At 39.8% G+C, this 18,399-nt stretch overlaps 1 protein-coding gene across 3 annotated transcripts in view; it reads right to left on the reverse strand.

The window, feature by feature from the left end:
- pxdn (peroxidasin) overlaps positions 1-18,399 on the reverse strand; it is a 106,422-nt gene that overhangs the window by 13,342 nt on the left and 74,681 nt on the right. For all 3 annotated transcript variants that reach the window (XM_061968511.1, XM_061968512.1, XM_061968514.1), the window contains 7 exons: positions 15,002-15,114; positions 13,884-14,040; positions 10,738-10,846; positions 4,351-4,508; positions 914-1,920; positions 305-801; positions 92-226 (listed from right to left, as the gene is read on the reverse strand). In XM_061968511.1, coding sequence (XP_061824495.1) covers positions 92-226; positions 305-801; positions 914-1,920; positions 4,351-4,508; positions 10,738-10,846; positions 13,884-14,040; positions 15,002-15,114 — 2,176 coding nt within the window. The remainder of the gene's footprint in view (positions 1-91; positions 227-304; positions 802-913; positions 1,921-4,350; positions 4,509-10,737; positions 10,847-13,883; positions 14,041-15,001; positions 15,115-18,399) is intronic.

An 18,399-nucleotide genomic window follows, 5' to 3' on the forward strand; every position in this document is an offset into this window, starting at 1 on the left:
TTTCACCCAGCAGTAGAGTTTGAGCTCCTATGTGCATCTCATAGCATACCACCTATTTCTTTTATATTTTTAAAAACAATATTCTGTGTACCTGTCTCCATTTCGTAGGCGCTTGAACTGAGATGCCAGCAGACACATGAGGGTAGGTCCTAGTCTACTGCCAGGGACCAGGTCTTCAGCCATCAGGGCAGGGAACAGGTCGACGTTCAGCGGCGTGCCATACAACCTACCACATGTAGGGGAACATGTTAAACCTACACATTTCGGGGGTTCCATTAAAAGTCTGTAAGGTCTGAAAAATCACCTTTGCAATTTTTCTCTGACGTTGGGATTCTTAATCTCGTTTCTCAAATCCTCAAAGGTTTGAGCCAATGACAGGTTACAGAATGTCCTGTAATCATTATATGGCGGTATGCCGTGATCTCTTCCTCGCTGTATGTTCATAGCTGCCAGGTCCAACGCTACAGCGTGGGCCATAGAAAACAATCTCTCGGTCAGCTCTGTATTGAGTAGCTGCGAGGAGACTCGCATTTTACCCGCCACACCAAAGAGCCCGCGGAGCAGTGGGTCAATGCCACCCTCGTTCACGATGCGAAAGGGGGAGAAGAAGGCCCGGTGGAGGGAGATGTGACCCTGGGGGATGGGCTGGAAGTCCCCATCCAACCTGTAGAGTATCGGGTTAATGAGGGTGTGCCCGAAGCGGAACGCCGCAGTGGCGAAAGAATTGAGGATGCCCGCGTTAATATTGGGGTCATAACCTGTGTACGGCCCAATCATCTTCATGCCTGCCTCGCCAAGGATCTAAAAGACAGAAATTGGGATCATCAACTGTGCTATTGGTATCAGATACTGCATTCTTGTTTTAACTTCAACTGGGTTAAGCTTAAACACAGCATAAGAAAGGAAGCGTTACCTTTGGCAACCAGTGACTATATGTGATGTGTTGCATTTGCGCTCCCACTATCTTTCTGGCCTCATGGTAAATGGTGTCTCCGTCCCAGTGGGGGTTTAGCCTCAGGAGCTCTGTGGCTATGCGGTTGTGTTCCCTGAACCACACGGTGTGCATGGCGGTCAGACCCAGCTGCTCGTTGGCACGGTGGTCTCCAGCCAAGAAGCACGGAATTGGACTCTCGTTCTCATCCCTCATACACTCGGTGGGTGGTCCAGTGGCAAACGGGAGCAGTGGCTTCCCTGTGCGTTGGATAATCCCTTGTCGGAGTAAACCCCTTTGACTGGCCAGATCTCGGATCTCCTCGGATTCATGCCGTGAATTACCGTATACGTTTGAGGCATCGATGTAAGAAGTGAGCTGGTTAATTTGCTCTCTTGGATACACGCTGTTCATGAGGAGAGATGTCATTCCGCTGCCGCACACTGGGCTGGAGCGCACAAAAAACATGCAGCGAGCTCTGCTTTGTAGCTGCCGTGGATCGTTGGGAGGGAACTGGATGGGGAAGCAGGGCGGGTCATTGGTGCACACCTGAGTGCACAGCTGGCCATCTGAGAACCGCGACTGGCTGAGGGCCGCCACAGTGGAGTCCAGGTCATGGTCCAGAAACTGACCCCACTGCATCAGCATGTGGGTGTACTGGTCATCTGGTGTGATGGTCTCTGTTCCAATCATGGTGGTGGACACCAGCCTCGGCAGTGGCAGCCTGTAGCCATTGTGTGCCTGCTCAGTGGCTCCCCTTGGCAGATTAAAACCGTTATCGTAGACAGATTTCAGCAGTCGCTCGAAATGGGTGAGCGAGGCGCCCCACATGGGGTGCTGAAGGTTGTTGCAAGTGCCGTCATGAGTGCGGTACTTCTGGTGGAAGCAAATGTCCGAGCAGTTGTTGAAACGGCGGTGGGCTGTGCAGCCCGACAGATTGGCGATCACGTCAAGAAAGTGTGGGGATACCAAGTCGTTGTAGCGAAACTCTGTGGCAACAGAAAAAAACACACAAGGAGATCGATTGACCATTATGTCAATTATTGAACAATCATTCCCTTTATAAAGTCTCTGTATTTGTATTAAGTGGTTTTCATAAAAACACAAAATGTTGTTTGTATTATTATCTATATCAGTGTTTACATAATGATGTCATTGTCTACTTTGTATAATTGGTAATAATACTTTTTCATGTAATTGTAATCAACGCTGTTGAAGAGAGGAATAACATTGTGGGAGACAATGTGGGGTGAGCAGATAGGTGTTTAGCAGGTAAGCATAAGGCAGCGGACTCTCCCCAAATTATAATAAACACCTCCCAGTCCCCTACAACTCAACTATTAGTAACATCACTATGAGCCCGTTGACGTTCTAGAAACATAAGCGGCAGCTCAGCTCGCTCGCAGTCCTTAACGTGAAGGCTAATTAGCTTTTAGCGTAACGTTAGCTTACTGTGCGGTGTGTGAGTGTGTGCGTGTGTGTGTCTGTCTGAGAAAAAGACAAGCATTATTGACCTACAGTAAACAACTAAGTTATTTCCCTTTATCTTTTTCTGTGTTGATTGAGCTGTGTTGAAGCAGTAAAAAACGACATTATGTTAAATGAAGAGTTTCCTGAAGCTGTCTCTGATAGTTGATATAATGTAACTGCATCATAAAGCATACATGAACTTCATAAAGGCCAGGGATGAATAGTCTCTCCTATTGCTATTGTACTATTTTTTCAGCTATAGTTACATTAATCATTAATAATGTAGCAGCCTAGTTTTGAATGGCAGGGTCCCTGCTATCACATGTTGATAAAAATATAACATTTATATCATAAAAATTAAACTACAGGCTTCCCAAATGCTGTAATAAATTAAGCATGATGAGTTGAGCATATGTCAGCATGTGGCCCCACTTTTAACTCTTTTTTTCAAACGCTTATTCCAAACGCTTACTTACAGTAAGTCATTAATTTGACTTAAGTCATTATTTTGACTTAGCAAGTCATTATTTTAACTTAGTAAATTAGTAAGTCAAAATATTGTCATAATAATGACATACTTAGTATCTCAGGTAACTAGGACTGTTTTGTGTATTGTTTTTACTTTACGGAAAAAATATCGAGATATATATAGTATATCGGCATTCAGCATATGGAGCGGAAAACACAACCAAAAATTGTAAGCTTCCTCACGCGACGAAGCTGGCCTACGTCACCACAGTTTGTAGTTTATTGCCCCCCCAGGCTGTGGTGGCAGCGATGAGATGGAGACGTGATGGCGACCGGCCGAGTTATGCTGTTCCTTACACCCACCCACCCCTTTCCCCCTGGAGAGACACCACCTTAACTAACACATTTTCTGGGGGAAACACTGCATAACCTCATTCTTATCATGGTATCTTCCTCCGTCCTAGTTCTATTACCTCCTATTATTACTCCTACACTCCTCTGGACTTTGTAATACTGCCTACCTTTTATTTTTTATTTATTCCAATTATCCATTTAAAAAAAAAAACATTTTTTTACTTCTATCTTATCTATACTCTTCACTTCTGCTTTACTGTGACTAATCTCAATGTTTATTTCAGTTTTAGTTGTTGCTTGCTTTGCATACCCATCTGCGAGTTTGTTATCCACAACTCCTACATGAGCAGGTACACAGAAACATGTTACCACACTCCAGCTTTATTCATTCTAAAGATTTTCAGAACTATTTCAAAAAAACAAATCCTGTCTTGTTTCTCTGAAGCTATATTTTTTTATGGTTGCGCCTGCTGACGCGTGCATGTTTGTTTCTGTACGGAAAAAACAAGAGCGATGGTGTCACAGACTATTATCGCCAAAGGAATCTGTTGGTGACAAATTCAATTCAATGGGGCCATATGAATCCCTTTCCTACTCTACATTATAAGGTATTCATCTGTGCTTTCAAGATGAGAAAAATGTGGACAGTATGAAGGGGATTCATATAGCCCCATTTCGTCATGGTTTATCTGATACATGAAACGTGACTAATTGGGGGGTGCACTATCCACATTAGCTGCCAGATGACAGTAGTATTGAAAATCTTAAAATGTGTATTGTAAAATGTGGATTCCATCTTTGTCTGCAATGTCAATTGCTCTGTAGAATGGAACTTTCCATCATTTTCAGCAGACTGCAATGCAAAATGAGTAACACCCCCTCTTTCTCTGACGTGAGATCCACCCAGGAATGGGGCCATTTAAATCCCTTTCCTACTGTAGCTGTGTAGTCCGACTTATTTGGTTTGCAATATTTAGTTCGTAGCAAACTAAAATCAAGCGTACATGTCTTATCTCATGCATTTCCGTTAACTAATTTATCAATGCATGGTTTTAGGATGCATAAAAAAGATTGTTTAATGATGAAAAAAGTATAATTAGTGCAGTTTCTTCAGTTATCAGACTCACCAGTGCCGTTGGTGTCGACCATGAGACCCTGGTTGACGTGGTTCTGGATGAGAAGCAAAGTCTGCTCGAAGATCTCGCCAGCTCGAGCCTGCTCTACCGTATAGGGGTCCCGTGGATAGCGGAAAAGAGCAAGCAGCTCTCCTGGGGTACGGGGCTGACTAGAGGGAAAGACATGGGAGAGGATGGAGACAGGAGTCAATGAGAAATAAGAGTGTGGCTAAGCATGACATTACTGTATATATTTGTTGAGCAATGTAGACCACAAATGCATCTTTTTGATAAGCATGTATTGATATAAATAATCATTCTGTTCTCCTTATCAAGCTCTCAAAATTGAACTTCTTTCAAAGTGCTGTGTGCTGGATTCAATCGTATCTGTATGATCCAACACAATCTGTATCAGTTAACTGCAGATCTGACTCTCTTAGGCTAACCTCCGGAGTCCCTCAGGGGTCAATATTAGGCCCCCTTTTATTTAGCCTCCATATCAGTGGTCCCCAACCACCGGGCAGCGGCCCGGTACCGGTCCGTGGATCGATTGGGCCGCACAAGAATTAAAAAAAAAAAAAAGAATAAATATATATATATTTTTATTTTTTATTAAATCAACATAAAAAACACAAGATACACTTACAATTAGTGCACCAACCCAAAAAACCTCCCTCCCCCATTTACACTCATTTGCACAAAAGGGTTGTTTCTTTCTGTTATTAATATTTCTGGTTCCTACATTATATATCAATATAGATCAATACAGTCTGCAGGGATACAGTCCGTAAGCACAAATGATTGTATTTTTTTATGACAAAAAAATCAAATCCCCCCCCGCGTCCGTGGGACAAATTTTCAAGCGTTGACCAGTTACAAAAATGTTGGGCACCACTGCTCTATATTAATGATTTGCCCACTGTTTGTCCTGAAGCTGAATGCTTAATGTATGCAGACGACACGGTTTTCTTCCTTTATGGCCACACCAAAGACATTGTTGCTGCTAAACTGACTAAAACAATGTCCAATGTTATAACTTGATTGCAGGAGTGCTGTATGCAGCTAAACCTTTCGAAAACTGTAGGCATGTATGTAACTGAAACAAAAAAAGTATCATCTGACCACGACATACAAATTAATGGAGAAAGAATACAAATTGTCAGCCAATATAAATATATTGGGTTAATAATAAATTCAGAGCTTTCCTTTAAAGCACATATTGGCAAATTGTATAAAATAATCAAGTTTAGTCTCGCAAATTTGCGTGCAATTCAAAATGAAATGTCAACTGAAGCTGCAAAATTGTATTTGCATTCGGTGATTTTCGGCCAGGCTCCAGCACCCCCGCAACCCCGAAAGGGACAAGCGGTAGAAAATGGATGGATGGATTTTCAGCCACTTCAACTATTGCCTTACCAGCTGGTCTCAGGCTGGTCAGAGTTAAAAAAAAACCATTGGAAATCTTGAACAAACAAGCAATTAAAGTTATGGATAAAAAAAACCTCGGCACTATCATCACTGTGCCATTCTAAAAAAATACAGTATTTTAAACAGGGACCGCCTTCACACATTTGCAGACTTAAAACTGACCTATAAAATACTGCATGAATTGGCTCCAGATCCTCTGGCAGAGTTCATCAGCCAAAGAAACAGCCGTGAGCGTGTCACTCGAGGCTCTGTCAGAGGTGACTGTTATATTCCTCTGCGCAGGAGCACTTTCAGTAAGTCGGCCTGGTCAGTAAGGAGCGCAAATGTGTGGAACTCAGTACCTGAGGAGGTTAAACTGGTCACAACTTACAGGCCTTCACAAAAAATTTTAAAATGTGGCTTATCAATGCCTACAGCTGCCAGCACTAAAAGATGAGCCTGTTTTGATGCGAAGATAAATATTATGTTGTGATGTTGTATTTGATTTTTCATCTTATTGTATATGTATTGTGTGCTTTAATTTTTTTCTCTCTCTTTCTTTTCTTTTTCTTTTAAATTGTAATTTTACATCATGGCCAGGGGACTGCAGATGAAAACTAGCCTTCTGGCTAATTCTGGCTTTTTTAACCATGTGTAGTCATGTGTTTTATGAAATTGCATTGTCCCCTTTGAAATAAACTAATCTAATCTAATATAAAATGAGTAGAATCCAAAGCCAACATAACCTCCTTTGACAAGTCAGTTGGGTATGAAACACATGTTTAACAGACTTGTGAATATTATAATGTTTATCAGATGCACGGTGATGGATGCAGCAATAACTGTACAGCATATAATTTATCTGTGATGTTGATAAAACAGGGCTGTGAAGTTGGGAGAGGCATACTTAAAACAATAAACTGGTTGCAGGTTTCTGCCAGGAAGCAGGTGAGGTCATGATGAGAAAAATAATCCCTTAGCGCTAAGGGCTGAGTGTGCTGAGGACACACGGTCGTTTCTGTCATCATATCGCCAATATAATGTTTAGTTTGCAGAAACATTTACATCATGATTTCTTACAGCCTGTGTAATATATGTAATGTAAGTGGGATTGTTTAGACCAGGGGTCGGCAACCCGCGGCTCCGGAGCCGCATGCGGCTCTTTGATCACTCTGATGCGGCTCAGCAGCTAACTTGCTGAACCCCCCAATTTTCCCGTGAGACTTCCGGATTTCAGTGCCTCTTGCAGAAAACTCCCGGGATTAATATTCACCGATTTTCACCCTTACAGCTATAATAAGGGCGTGCCATGATGGTACAACATTTGGTGACCTCTACAATCTGTATTAATAGCGTGCCAACCCAACACTTGTTTTACAATATACATTTGCTGCTTGCACACGTACGTGACAGCAAGCATACTTGGTCAACAGCCACACAGGTTACACTGACGGTGACCATATAAAAGAACTTTAACACTCTTACTAATAATGCGCCACACTTTGAACCAAAACCAAACAAGAACGACAAACACATTTTGGGAGAACATCTGCACCTTAACACAACAGAACAAACACCCAGAATCCCATGCAGCCCTGATTCTTCCGGGCTACATTATACACCCCTGCTACCACCAAACCCCGCCCCCACCCCAACCCTGCTCCCTCACACATCAACCCCCCCCCCCCTCTCTGTGCGTCGGTTGAGGTGGGCGGGGTTTGGTAGCGGGGGTGTATAATGTAGCCTGAAAGAGTTAGGGCTGCATGGGATTCTGGGTATTTGTCCTGTTGTGTTTATGTTGTGTTACGGTGCAGATGTTCTCCCGAAATGTGTTTGTCATTCTTGTTTGGTGTGGGTTCACAGTGTGGCGCATTATTAGTAAGAGTGTTAAAGTTTTTTTTTATACCGCCACCGTCAGTGTAACCTGTGTGGTTGTTGACCAAGTATGCTTGCTGTCCCCTACGTGAGCAAGCGGAAGCCCCGTACAACGTGTGGCTGATCAGGCACGCTGATTGTAGTGGGTGCTATATGCTGTACCATCACAGCACGCATGACGCTGACAAGCGCCATTCTATTGAAACCTGCGTGCCGCACCAGCTTTCAAATTCCTTATAAAGGTGTGGGCAGCGTGTCTGAGACCACTGGTTTAAGCATAGCACAAAGCAAAGAAACATTTTTTTATGCAGTGTTATATCATTTAGAATGTCAAATTTTTTTTGCGGCTCCCATTGTTGTCTATAATTTGTGAAACTGGTCAAAATGGCTCTTTGACTGGTAAAGGTTGCCGACCCCTGGTTTAGACAATAAAATACAAATAAATCATACAGAGAAGTAGTGATGGGTTGATGAGGCCTCATGAAGCGTTTCGACACATTGCAAAACTGTATTGATACTGTGTCGATACTGTGTCACTAAATACTGACATCTGCTGGACATTAAAAATCCCTACAGGCAACCTATGGACCGACTCAACTGACACTGATTTTATGACCTAGTACAGTGGTTCTCAAATGGGGTACGCGTACCCCTGGGGGTACTTGAAGGTATGCCAAGGGGTACGTGAGATTTTTAAAAAATATTCTAAAAATAGCAACAATTCAAAAATCCTTTATAAATATATTTATTGAAAAATACTTCAACAAAATATGAATGTAAGTTCATAAACTCGGTGAAGCACAAGCTCAGGTTTGTCACTAAAATGTCTGTCAAAAAGAACTGTGAAAAGAAATGCAACAATGCAATATTCAGTGTTGACAGCTAGATTTTTTGTGGACATGTTCCATAAATATTGATGTTAAAGATTTTTTTTTTTTGTGAAGAAATGTTTAGAATTATAAGTTCATGAATCCAGATGGAGCTCTAATACAATCCCCAAAGAGGGCACTTTAAGTTGATTATTACTTCTAGGTGTAGAAATCTTTATTTATAATTGAATCACTTGTTTATTTTTCAACAAGTTTTTAGCTATTTTTATATCTTTTTTTCCAAATAGTTCAAGAAAGACCACTACAAATGAGCAATATTTTGCACTGTTATACAATTTAATAAATCAGAAACTGATGACATAGTGCTGTATTTTACTTCATCTTTTTTTTTTTCAACCAAAAATGCTTTGCTCTGATTAGGGGGTACTTGAATTAAAAAAAATTCACAGGGGGTACATTGCTGAAAAAAGGTTGAGAACCACTGACCTAGTATATACAATAATATAAACCAAGTCATTGTATTTCATTTAGGATTATTTCATAACTTCATTTAAATAAAAATATATTTTTTGTCTTTTTTAGATACAGTCAATAAATAATGTGAACATGTATCATAACATGGAAATCTAAGAGAACGTGTTGTGAATGAGGATGCTTGTGGACCTGGAAATTATTTATTTATTTATTTTACACATTTTTATTTTTTTTTTAAAAACAGTTTTTCCAACGTATTCAATTTTAGACGCTTTCTCTTCTTAGTTATTATTTCTCCGGCTGTAGAAAAGACCCGCTCACAGGGCACAGAGGAGGCGTCAGTGCGACACAGTTCGCGTATCGGTCACGTGACCAAAACAGCTCATGATTGGTCACGTGACTTTCTAAAAGCGGTACGCGCACCGACACAGGGTTTCGCTCTATGAGCTCGACGCATGCGTCGATGCATCGGTGTTGCCGGACCCATCACTACAGAGAAGAGTGCAGTGTCCCTTTCACGCCATTAATGGGTTGGGGGTGTACGTGAGCTAGTAGGTGCGTATCGCTGCCATCTTTCTACAACAAAGCACATCTACAGTAGGTGGCAACCTAGTGCAAAACAATATCACAAATTAACTGACACTTTTACAAATAAAAGAGAATAGAGGACTTTTACAAATAAAGTAAAAAATGCCAGTGCCTCACCAGGTATGAACCTCATGCAAGTCACTGGTTTCTGCCTCTATCAAAACTTCTATCAAAAAGCCAATTGAGTTTCTGCTTTTCTAAGCACTCTAACATCATTTAGTTTGCATGGCCGACTAAACAAATGTATGGATGTTCTTCATAATTGATGATGATGAATTTCTGTTTTAAATCAGACATTTATCTTTGACAGGCTTTTCGAAAACAGGACAGAAAAATAAGACATGCAAAATAAAAATATAACAAGCAGAGAAGGCCACTGGTTTTCCTCAATTGTTTTCTTGTGACATTATGTTTTTCATTTAAAAGAGCCAGCAGCCTGTTCAACAACTGGAAATCCCCTTGTGTCGTTTTAGCTTAGTGTTTTGTGCTCGGTGTGCATTTCAGTTCCTTGTGTTTACGTGTTTGTCCTCTGCATGGCGTGTATATGTGTAGGCCGAGTGCAGCACCATATGTGCATGCCAAGATCAACACAACTGCTTACCAAATCTTTCAACAGGATGGAAACACTTATGAACTCCATTGAACCTGCCAACAGTGACGAAGATGGTTTCTTCTTTATCATCCCCACAGTAGATAATGTCGGCCAGATGAGAAAAGTGGTAACCTTGATTGTGATTAAACTGACTGAATGTGTTTGAATTTTGGAAGAAGAGACTATACGACAAAATATTACTCTAATTATGACTCAAAACAAGGACATGCAACTCATCTTTAAAATATATTTTTTAACACGTGACCGGATAAGAGGAAATACAAAAAAATATATATATATTATTATTTATAGGTAAAAAAATGTTTTTCCCAAATTACAACTTTTCTGACCATAAATGTTGCAATTATAATAATACATGTCTCCATTTAAAGTATCATACTGAGGTGTTTCTAATATTCAAACCTTCAATAATCAGTATATAACCAGGATACACAGCAGTTTTAAGCCAAGCAGGCCACCACCACCATAAAAATAAACATAAATAGCTTTTAAGGTGTCAATTTGTAAAAGTACATTTTCAGATACAGGCTTTGTACACAGAGTCTTATGAGATGCAGGTGTACTTAAAGTTATGTCGAGAGAAGCGTATTTCATGAGTCTCTCCCAGCTTACCCATCAAACAGACGTCTCCTTGTAGACTCGATGGCGCTGTCTACATTACGGATGGCCTGCTCTATGGATGTGCTCACAAAGGTGTCGCCTTCTCTGCTCACTGCTGGAACTGTTGTTGCAAGACAGAAAGAGGCAGTGGAGAGAGGACAAAGCATGATTGGTGTTAATGTGTGCTAGAAAGTCACATATTGCAAGCAAATTGACAATGAGAAGAAAAAACCCCCCACAAACAATTAGTGGTGGAGCATCAGGGCCAACAAGGCCTTCTCTATTGGTTTAAACAATCAGAAGCACAGACCTACATTTACAAATTTAATTATATTATTTGTTACATTAAATTGTATTATTCTATTCCCAACATAAAGAGGTTCATTATGTATTATTATTGAATTAGGTTCTTCCAGTCAGGCAAGAAAAACTAAAAAGGTTTATTATCTTCACTTTGTCGTAAGTTTCTTGTCTGCCTTTTTATGTTTCCGTAGCTGTTTTTATCATATGAGCCCTTGCGGTCCCTGAGGTCCTGCAGCACTAGCCTCCTGACCATTCCTAAAGTCCGGACATACACCCACGGGGAGGCATCGTTCCAGTATTACATCCTCCGAATGGGGAATAGTCTGCTAGAGGGCCTAAGGGCTGCAGAGAATGTTGGAAATGTTAAAAACAAGTTGAATAACTACCTTTTTAACTTGGCGTTTAAATTTTATTTTATTTTTTTAATTTGTTTTTGAATTTTTTATTATTTTATCTTTTGTATTCAACATTTATCTGGTGTTTACTAGCTTTTAATCAATACACATCAATTTCATTATCTTTTTAAATTAACATTTATTTACTATTTAACAATTTCAAAAATGTTATCATTTTATTTTAATTAATTGGATTCATCCTCGTATTTTCATTTTACTATATTTCAGTTGTAGAGTGATATTTCCAGCGTTTCCCTAACGGGAGCCCTTTAGACTAGGGCTCCGATTGGGCTAGCTGGCTCCAGTGAATGTTAGATATTTTTTGTCCAAATTTGATTTTAGCTTTTATGTGCTGCCAATCCAATCTAATTTGCCCAGGACATTTAGAATCAGGTGTGCAGGCCCATTGCACTTACACTGTACTAGCAACTGGACTGTTTCTTAACCAATCAGATTCCAGATTCGTCTACTGACGCCTTCATGCAGGGGTACAATTATGACAGCATTTTTTCAAGGCAGATTTCTACAGAAAAGCTTGACATAGCACAGTGAGGTTGACCAAATCTGAAGTTAATTAACTTGTCTCAGCTCAAAAGAAAGGATTTGTCCGTCATCTTATAGCCTTTAACTTAAAGGGGTCTTATTATGCAAAACCAACTTTCCTTACCTGTTGGCACCTGTTTTTATGTATTTGGGATCCCCATGAATCCCGAAAATTGGAAATCAAACCATGGAAGCATGTTGTTTATAAAACAATCTTGCCTTCCTTCATACTTGATCCAAATGAGCCATTTGGAATTTGAGCTGCTTGTGACGTATTTTGCCTTACTTACTTCAGCAGATATATATGGTATATAATATAGATTGTAGCTGAGATAGGCTCCAGCGCCCCCCGCGACCCCAAAAGGGAATAAGCGGTAGAAAATGGATGGATGGATGGATAATATAATTGATAAAAATCTCGACACTGTTTACTCGAAGAGCTTTGCATGAGTCCGCCATTTTAGTCCTGCATTGTAGTCACTAAGTTCCTTCTTTTTTCCTCTACGCTCTTGTTGTGGGGCAGACTGGCTTGTACATGCACATGCATCCTCAGCTGTTGCCATTTGTAATACAAAGTAGCGTAAAGTTCTAAATTATATCTGTCAGTAGACTCGATATGGAATTGCTTAAAACTACAACATGGTTGAAGGGCTGGAGATGCAATCAAAGAGGGCTTTGGTTGTAGTAGGGCATCGGACTGCCCACAAAATGGCGAGTCCTGAAGACACGGTCAGAAAGTGGCCTGAAGATAGTATGTAAAACATAATATATGCAAAATTTTGACCAAAAAACACAATAACATGTTATGTAGACCATAAGGAAGTGTTTTAAATAGAGAAACAAAGTTATATGAACCCTTTAAAGAGCACTGCAAACTATACTGCTGGCAATTGGTAGATTTTGTCTGTAAATACATCTCCTGTGAGTATGATGTATTTTCTTTCTTTTTGTCATGTTATTAAATAAATATTGATGCTGTCACATTTAGACACATTTTAATTTCACAGGCAGCTCCCTGAAACTTTATTTGAAAGTAAAATGAGTTAACTAAAAGGAAAATTAATTTAAGATGTACAGTTCAGCCGGAAAGTATTCACAGCGCTTCACTTTTTCCACATTTTGTTATGTTACAGCCTTTTTCCAAAATGTAATACATACAGACAATACCGCAAAATGAGAAAATGGATGGATGGATGGACAATGGGAAATAAAACATTTTTAAACTGCAAATGTATTAAATTTGCCACCACCATGCTTCACTGTAGGGATGGTATTGGCCTGGTGATGAGAGGTGCCTGATTTCCTTCAAACATGATGTTGGGCATTCACGCCAAGGAGTTCAATATTTGTTCCATCAGGCCAGAGAATTTTGTTTCTCATTGTCTGAGAGCATTTCAGGTGTATTTTGGCAAATACACAAATGTGGAAAACATGAAGCGCTGTCAATACTTTCTGGATGCACTGTATACATTAAATCTCGCACCAGACAAGCCACCATTGCTTCAGTCACAGACAGAAAGTAACTTTGTATGTGTAACTACTAGTCATTTGAATCTTTAATGTCTCATATACTTTAATTATATGTTTATTATTTAAAAGTGTGTTCTTAAAAGTGGCAGCTTAACATAGTCGAACAACGGCGGAGTACATTGGAAATGTGTATGTGCATCAGCAGATGGTCGCGACGTCCTTGCAGAAAGGGAAGAGCTGACAGCAATCTAACATAATTGATTCAGTGTGTGACTAAAAAATTGTCTGACTAGGACGTCTTACTCTGTGGACACGATATTACCATGCAAGTAATAAGTACATCTGACAAAAATAACTTCAGTTATAATTACAGTTCAATAAACATATTTATTAGCAAATGTACAACCCTTGTGTCTACTTTATGACATGATAAAAAAAGAGTCTTACCTGTGACTGTTAGCACCATGCTAGCAACCTGATAGCCAATGGGATTGCGGGCCAGGCACTCGTAGCGGCCCCCATCGGCGGTGCCCACATCCTTCACTTCTAAAAAACCCTCAGGGCTGATGTGGAATTTACCACTCTCTGTCACCTGCACACCATCCTGGGGGGACGAGAGGGTGGAGGTCATCACCTTGTGTGGGAGGGAGCTTTGCATGGATTCGACCTCTTTGATAATATCATAAACTTCTCAGAATAAAAGGATATATTATTTTTGGAACTGGAGCTGGTATAAACACAAAATTTAAAAAACCTGTTCCAAATTAAAAACAATGATTGGTATATCATGTTGATCATGGGATCATATGCAACATACAGAGAAATAAGGTAAGCGATTACATAGAATAATAAAGTATAATAAAAAAATGTATGTATAATACAAACCCTCCTGGAAATGTATTACACAGTTTGATGGCACAGGGAACAAAACACTTTCTCAGTTTGTTGGTTTTGCTCCTGGGTAGGAGCAGCCTGTCACTGAACAGACTTCTCTGCACACTGATGACTACCATGGCCAGCAGTTTGTTCATAATTCTTCTTTCTGCTTCCGTCAGCAGGGAGTACAGCTCCGTGCCAATCACAGAACCAGCCTTACTTACTAACCCGTCCCACCTGAAGGAGTCCTTAAAAGTGTCCCCCTCAGCATACTACATTGTCAAATATTACACTTGCAACCACCGATTAGTAGAACATCTGCAGGAATTTCCTTAAAGGATCACATCCGAGGTATCACGTTCTGATGGAATTTGACCTCACCTACTTCAGCCATATTGTTCTAGATCAATTTTCAGAATCATCAAAGTATTTTTTTTGACTGTGTCTCTTTTGACAGCTATATTTGCCATCTTGTTCCCAATTATTAAAATGTTTAGGTCTAAAGTAAAAAAAAAAAAAAAGACAAGCAAACGTCTATAATACCAACAAAGGTGTTTGACGATGGCTACTACTATAAATAATTACAGACCAAAAATAACCATGCCTCAGGCCCTATCTGCCCCCGCTTGCACAACCTCATGACCCCTTAATGGCAGCATGTTCATAAAACGGGACTTTTAGCATCTCACCTTGTTCCAGGTGAGGACAGGTTGTGGCTGGCCCTGAGCGCTGCAAGGAATCTGGACGTCCTGGCCAGACTCCACCGTCACGTCCCTTGGAGCATTTGTGAAAACAGGCGTTACTGAATGAGTTAAAACATACACACACATGCGCATGTGTTAATGATTATAGGCCAGTACAGTACAGGTAGAGTGCATTTTGCAATCAATCATTGCAGACAAGAGAAAGTATAAAGTCCTGCTTATGCTCACAAAACAATTACATTTTCTGCACTTTCATAGAGGGCAGAAAAACATTCAGCACTTACGGTCCGAGTTTAAATATGTATGAGTGTTAACAGGATGACACGACACCTAACATACTGATGAAGATGTGTAGCATAGCCCAGTGTGGCCTTGGTGGAGGTACACGCTTTAGATTTCCTGAGAATTGGTACTGTACCACAATTTTTGTGTGGTCCTTTTCCCTGACAAGGGCATCCACAAATAGTTTTATGGGATTATTTACAGAATAAAAAAAACATTACAGATAATTTCAGAAATGAATGGCCTTGTACGTCAATAGAAACATTACATTGTGGTGAAAATCTGTATGTGTGTGTTTATGCAGGAATTGCACAGAAAATTTACTTGATCATTTTGCCCATCTCAGTATGTAGTATTGCCATGTTCATGTCTCTCGCTATTAAACAGGCTGCAAGAGTGTTCACTCTGTGCATCAGTCTTGATAGTCAGAGAGGCCTTTGGCATACATTGGCAGCCACCTTTACGTCAGTCCACTTTAGGGCACCTGCAACTACAAATGTAGCATACAACACCCAGTGTTTTGTCTGTCTGTCTTTATTAATGTGTTATTGTGATTACTTTAGTTAATTGCTTTAAAACATTTGTAAAGTATTGTATCAGGACTGGAAATTAGAAGCCAAAAATGTTCTTTGGTACAAACCTACTGTATATAGAACATTTTGTTCAAAATTCCATGATTAAGAGCCCAAATTTGCACCAAAAGTACCACTTTATTCCTAAAAAATTTGACATTTTGCCACAAATAACACACAAATACAAGCAACTTGTAACACTTTTTCCTTGGTTGACATTGAAACAATTGTAGGGGCTACCTGTATGTACAAAAGTATTTTGATATTCATTTTCAAACTACTGAAGGTTTGAGCAAAACAGCTATTTTTCATCTGTGTACTGACAGATGAACATAACTTGAGAAAAAGTGCTACATAAATGTAATTCACTTCACTTCACTTATGCTCGTTACTCATTGACTAAACAAACGTTACACACATGCACACACACGGTCAACCATAGTACATAGCAGTGGAACACAATGACTCACGGTTTTGTACTGTCTGAGAGCTGAGATGACACTCTCAAAGCTGTTCAGTGAAAGACTGACTATTTCCCCCCACTCACCGCTTTTAAATCCCTCCAGAGTTCTCATGCTGCAGCTGAGAACCACCTGGCCCTTGGAAAATTCTGCTATTCTTTCACAAAACGATTCAGATCTTAAATAACAGCTGTTTATAAATCTAAACTGGACTTTGCTAAAACCCACAGTTCACAACAGTTCTAACCCCCAAAGAACGCATGCTAAACTATAAGTGTCCACTTCCCTCTATGTTACTGAACGTTATTTTGCAAATACTGTATTATATGTAAACAGACACATCAAGTTGATTCTAGCATTCACTTGGAAAGCCTTGGATTGTAATGCACTGCACATGTTGGTACTAAGCATACCCCAGTCATCACACACTCGTCACCATGATTGTGGCCTTGTGTAAAATTTTTACAGTGGAGCCATTACACAACATATACTTTGAACCATGTTAACAGTCATTGCTACATGGAAAAACGTGAGAGTCATCTCATTATTATAGACTGCCATGCTTTCTGTTTAATATGACGCCTGTAATTTCAGCACACACACAGACACAAGCGCGTGCACGCACACACGCACAAACAACTATCAGTATTCAAGAAACCTTCAACACACAACACAGAATAAATAAAACCAGAGTTAAGCACCTATAATGATACTTATTTCAGCGTGTGCACACATAAGTTAATTAACTGTTAATGGAGGGAATGTCTTTTTTGATAATTCAATAGTGAAGCGGTCAACGTCAACGTCAGTGTTTCTCCTAGATTGCCGTAATACCTGTTGCGGTAGGGGCATGGTCAATATAACGTCATCATATTCTATATGATGCATATTTTTTCCTTAAAAAGGCAAAACAATTAATAGTAAATACACTTAAAACAAATTTGCTATTAATTATAGTATTAACATATATTTTTACTTACATAATATTGTTTTGCTCTATTTTTCCAATTGTACTTTGTTAAGAATTTTTTTCGAGAGATTTCTCCAACCCTTTTAGTCACTCTTTCTTTACTAAAAGAGACTCTTTACTTCTGTCGCTCCATGTCTGCGACGAAAAGGGAGCTGCAGAGACCCGTCACACTTGCTTTGCGCTGCTGGGAGCCTTCCTTTCTTTAAAAACCGCCATTGCCATCTTAAATTTTGAAGATCGCTGTCTGCGGATACATAAAAATATGTCCACAGCACGAACATGCTGCCTCTGCTCCAGACAACTCGTGCGTCATCACAACATCTGGTTTAGGCAGTGCTGTTCCGGTAATCAAAGTAAATTTTTGGTGCATCACTAGTTAATAGTGCACAAATAATAAACTATATAAATATATTCATACTGTAACTACCCGATTGTGTTAATCTGTATGTTAGTGTGTTATGATGTTCATTTTTCCCATGGTCTTGAACACACAGAGTTGGCGGAGAATAAAGAAGTGTTGTTGTGTGCCAGCGACTGAAACATGAAGACAGACGTGTGTGCGTGGAGGAAATACTTGTTGGAATTCGGCCCAACGTAGTCATAAGATTGACATTAAAAGCTAAAAAGAGCGTCTCACTTTGTGTGTCTTCTTTGAACGCTACAATAAATGATAGTACTTTAATTAGTTTTCACGTAAAAACCCTCATCTTTGAGGATTGGCCGTTGATATTTTGCTGTGGCACACCGCCATGATCAAATACAAACCCTCAATGTAGTTTGAAAAATAGCCATTAGAGAAAATATAATTATGGAAATATATTTATGGAATCACTCAATTTTTGAAAAATGATGTGGAACCATCCTGTAAATTTTCATTTCCAGAGCTAGCACCTGCATCAGATTAAATGTATTCATTAGTCTGCAGTTAAAAAGGAGCGTTTATACTTTGTTGAGCTGTTGCACCAGAAGGATTGACATAAATCATGGCTCCGACACGAGATATGTCAATTGAAACAAAGGAGAGGATGATCAAACTTCCTCAAGGAGGTAAATCATCACGCAATGTTGCAAAAGATGTTGTTTGTTCACAGTCTGCTG

Source organism: Nerophis lumbriciformis, linkage group LG08, assembly GCF_033978685.3.
Source record: "Nerophis lumbriciformis linkage group LG08, RoL_Nlum_v2.1, whole genome shotgun sequence".
Taxonomy (NCBI): domain Eukaryota; kingdom Metazoa; phylum Chordata; class Actinopteri; order Syngnathiformes; family Syngnathidae; genus Nerophis; species Nerophis lumbriciformis.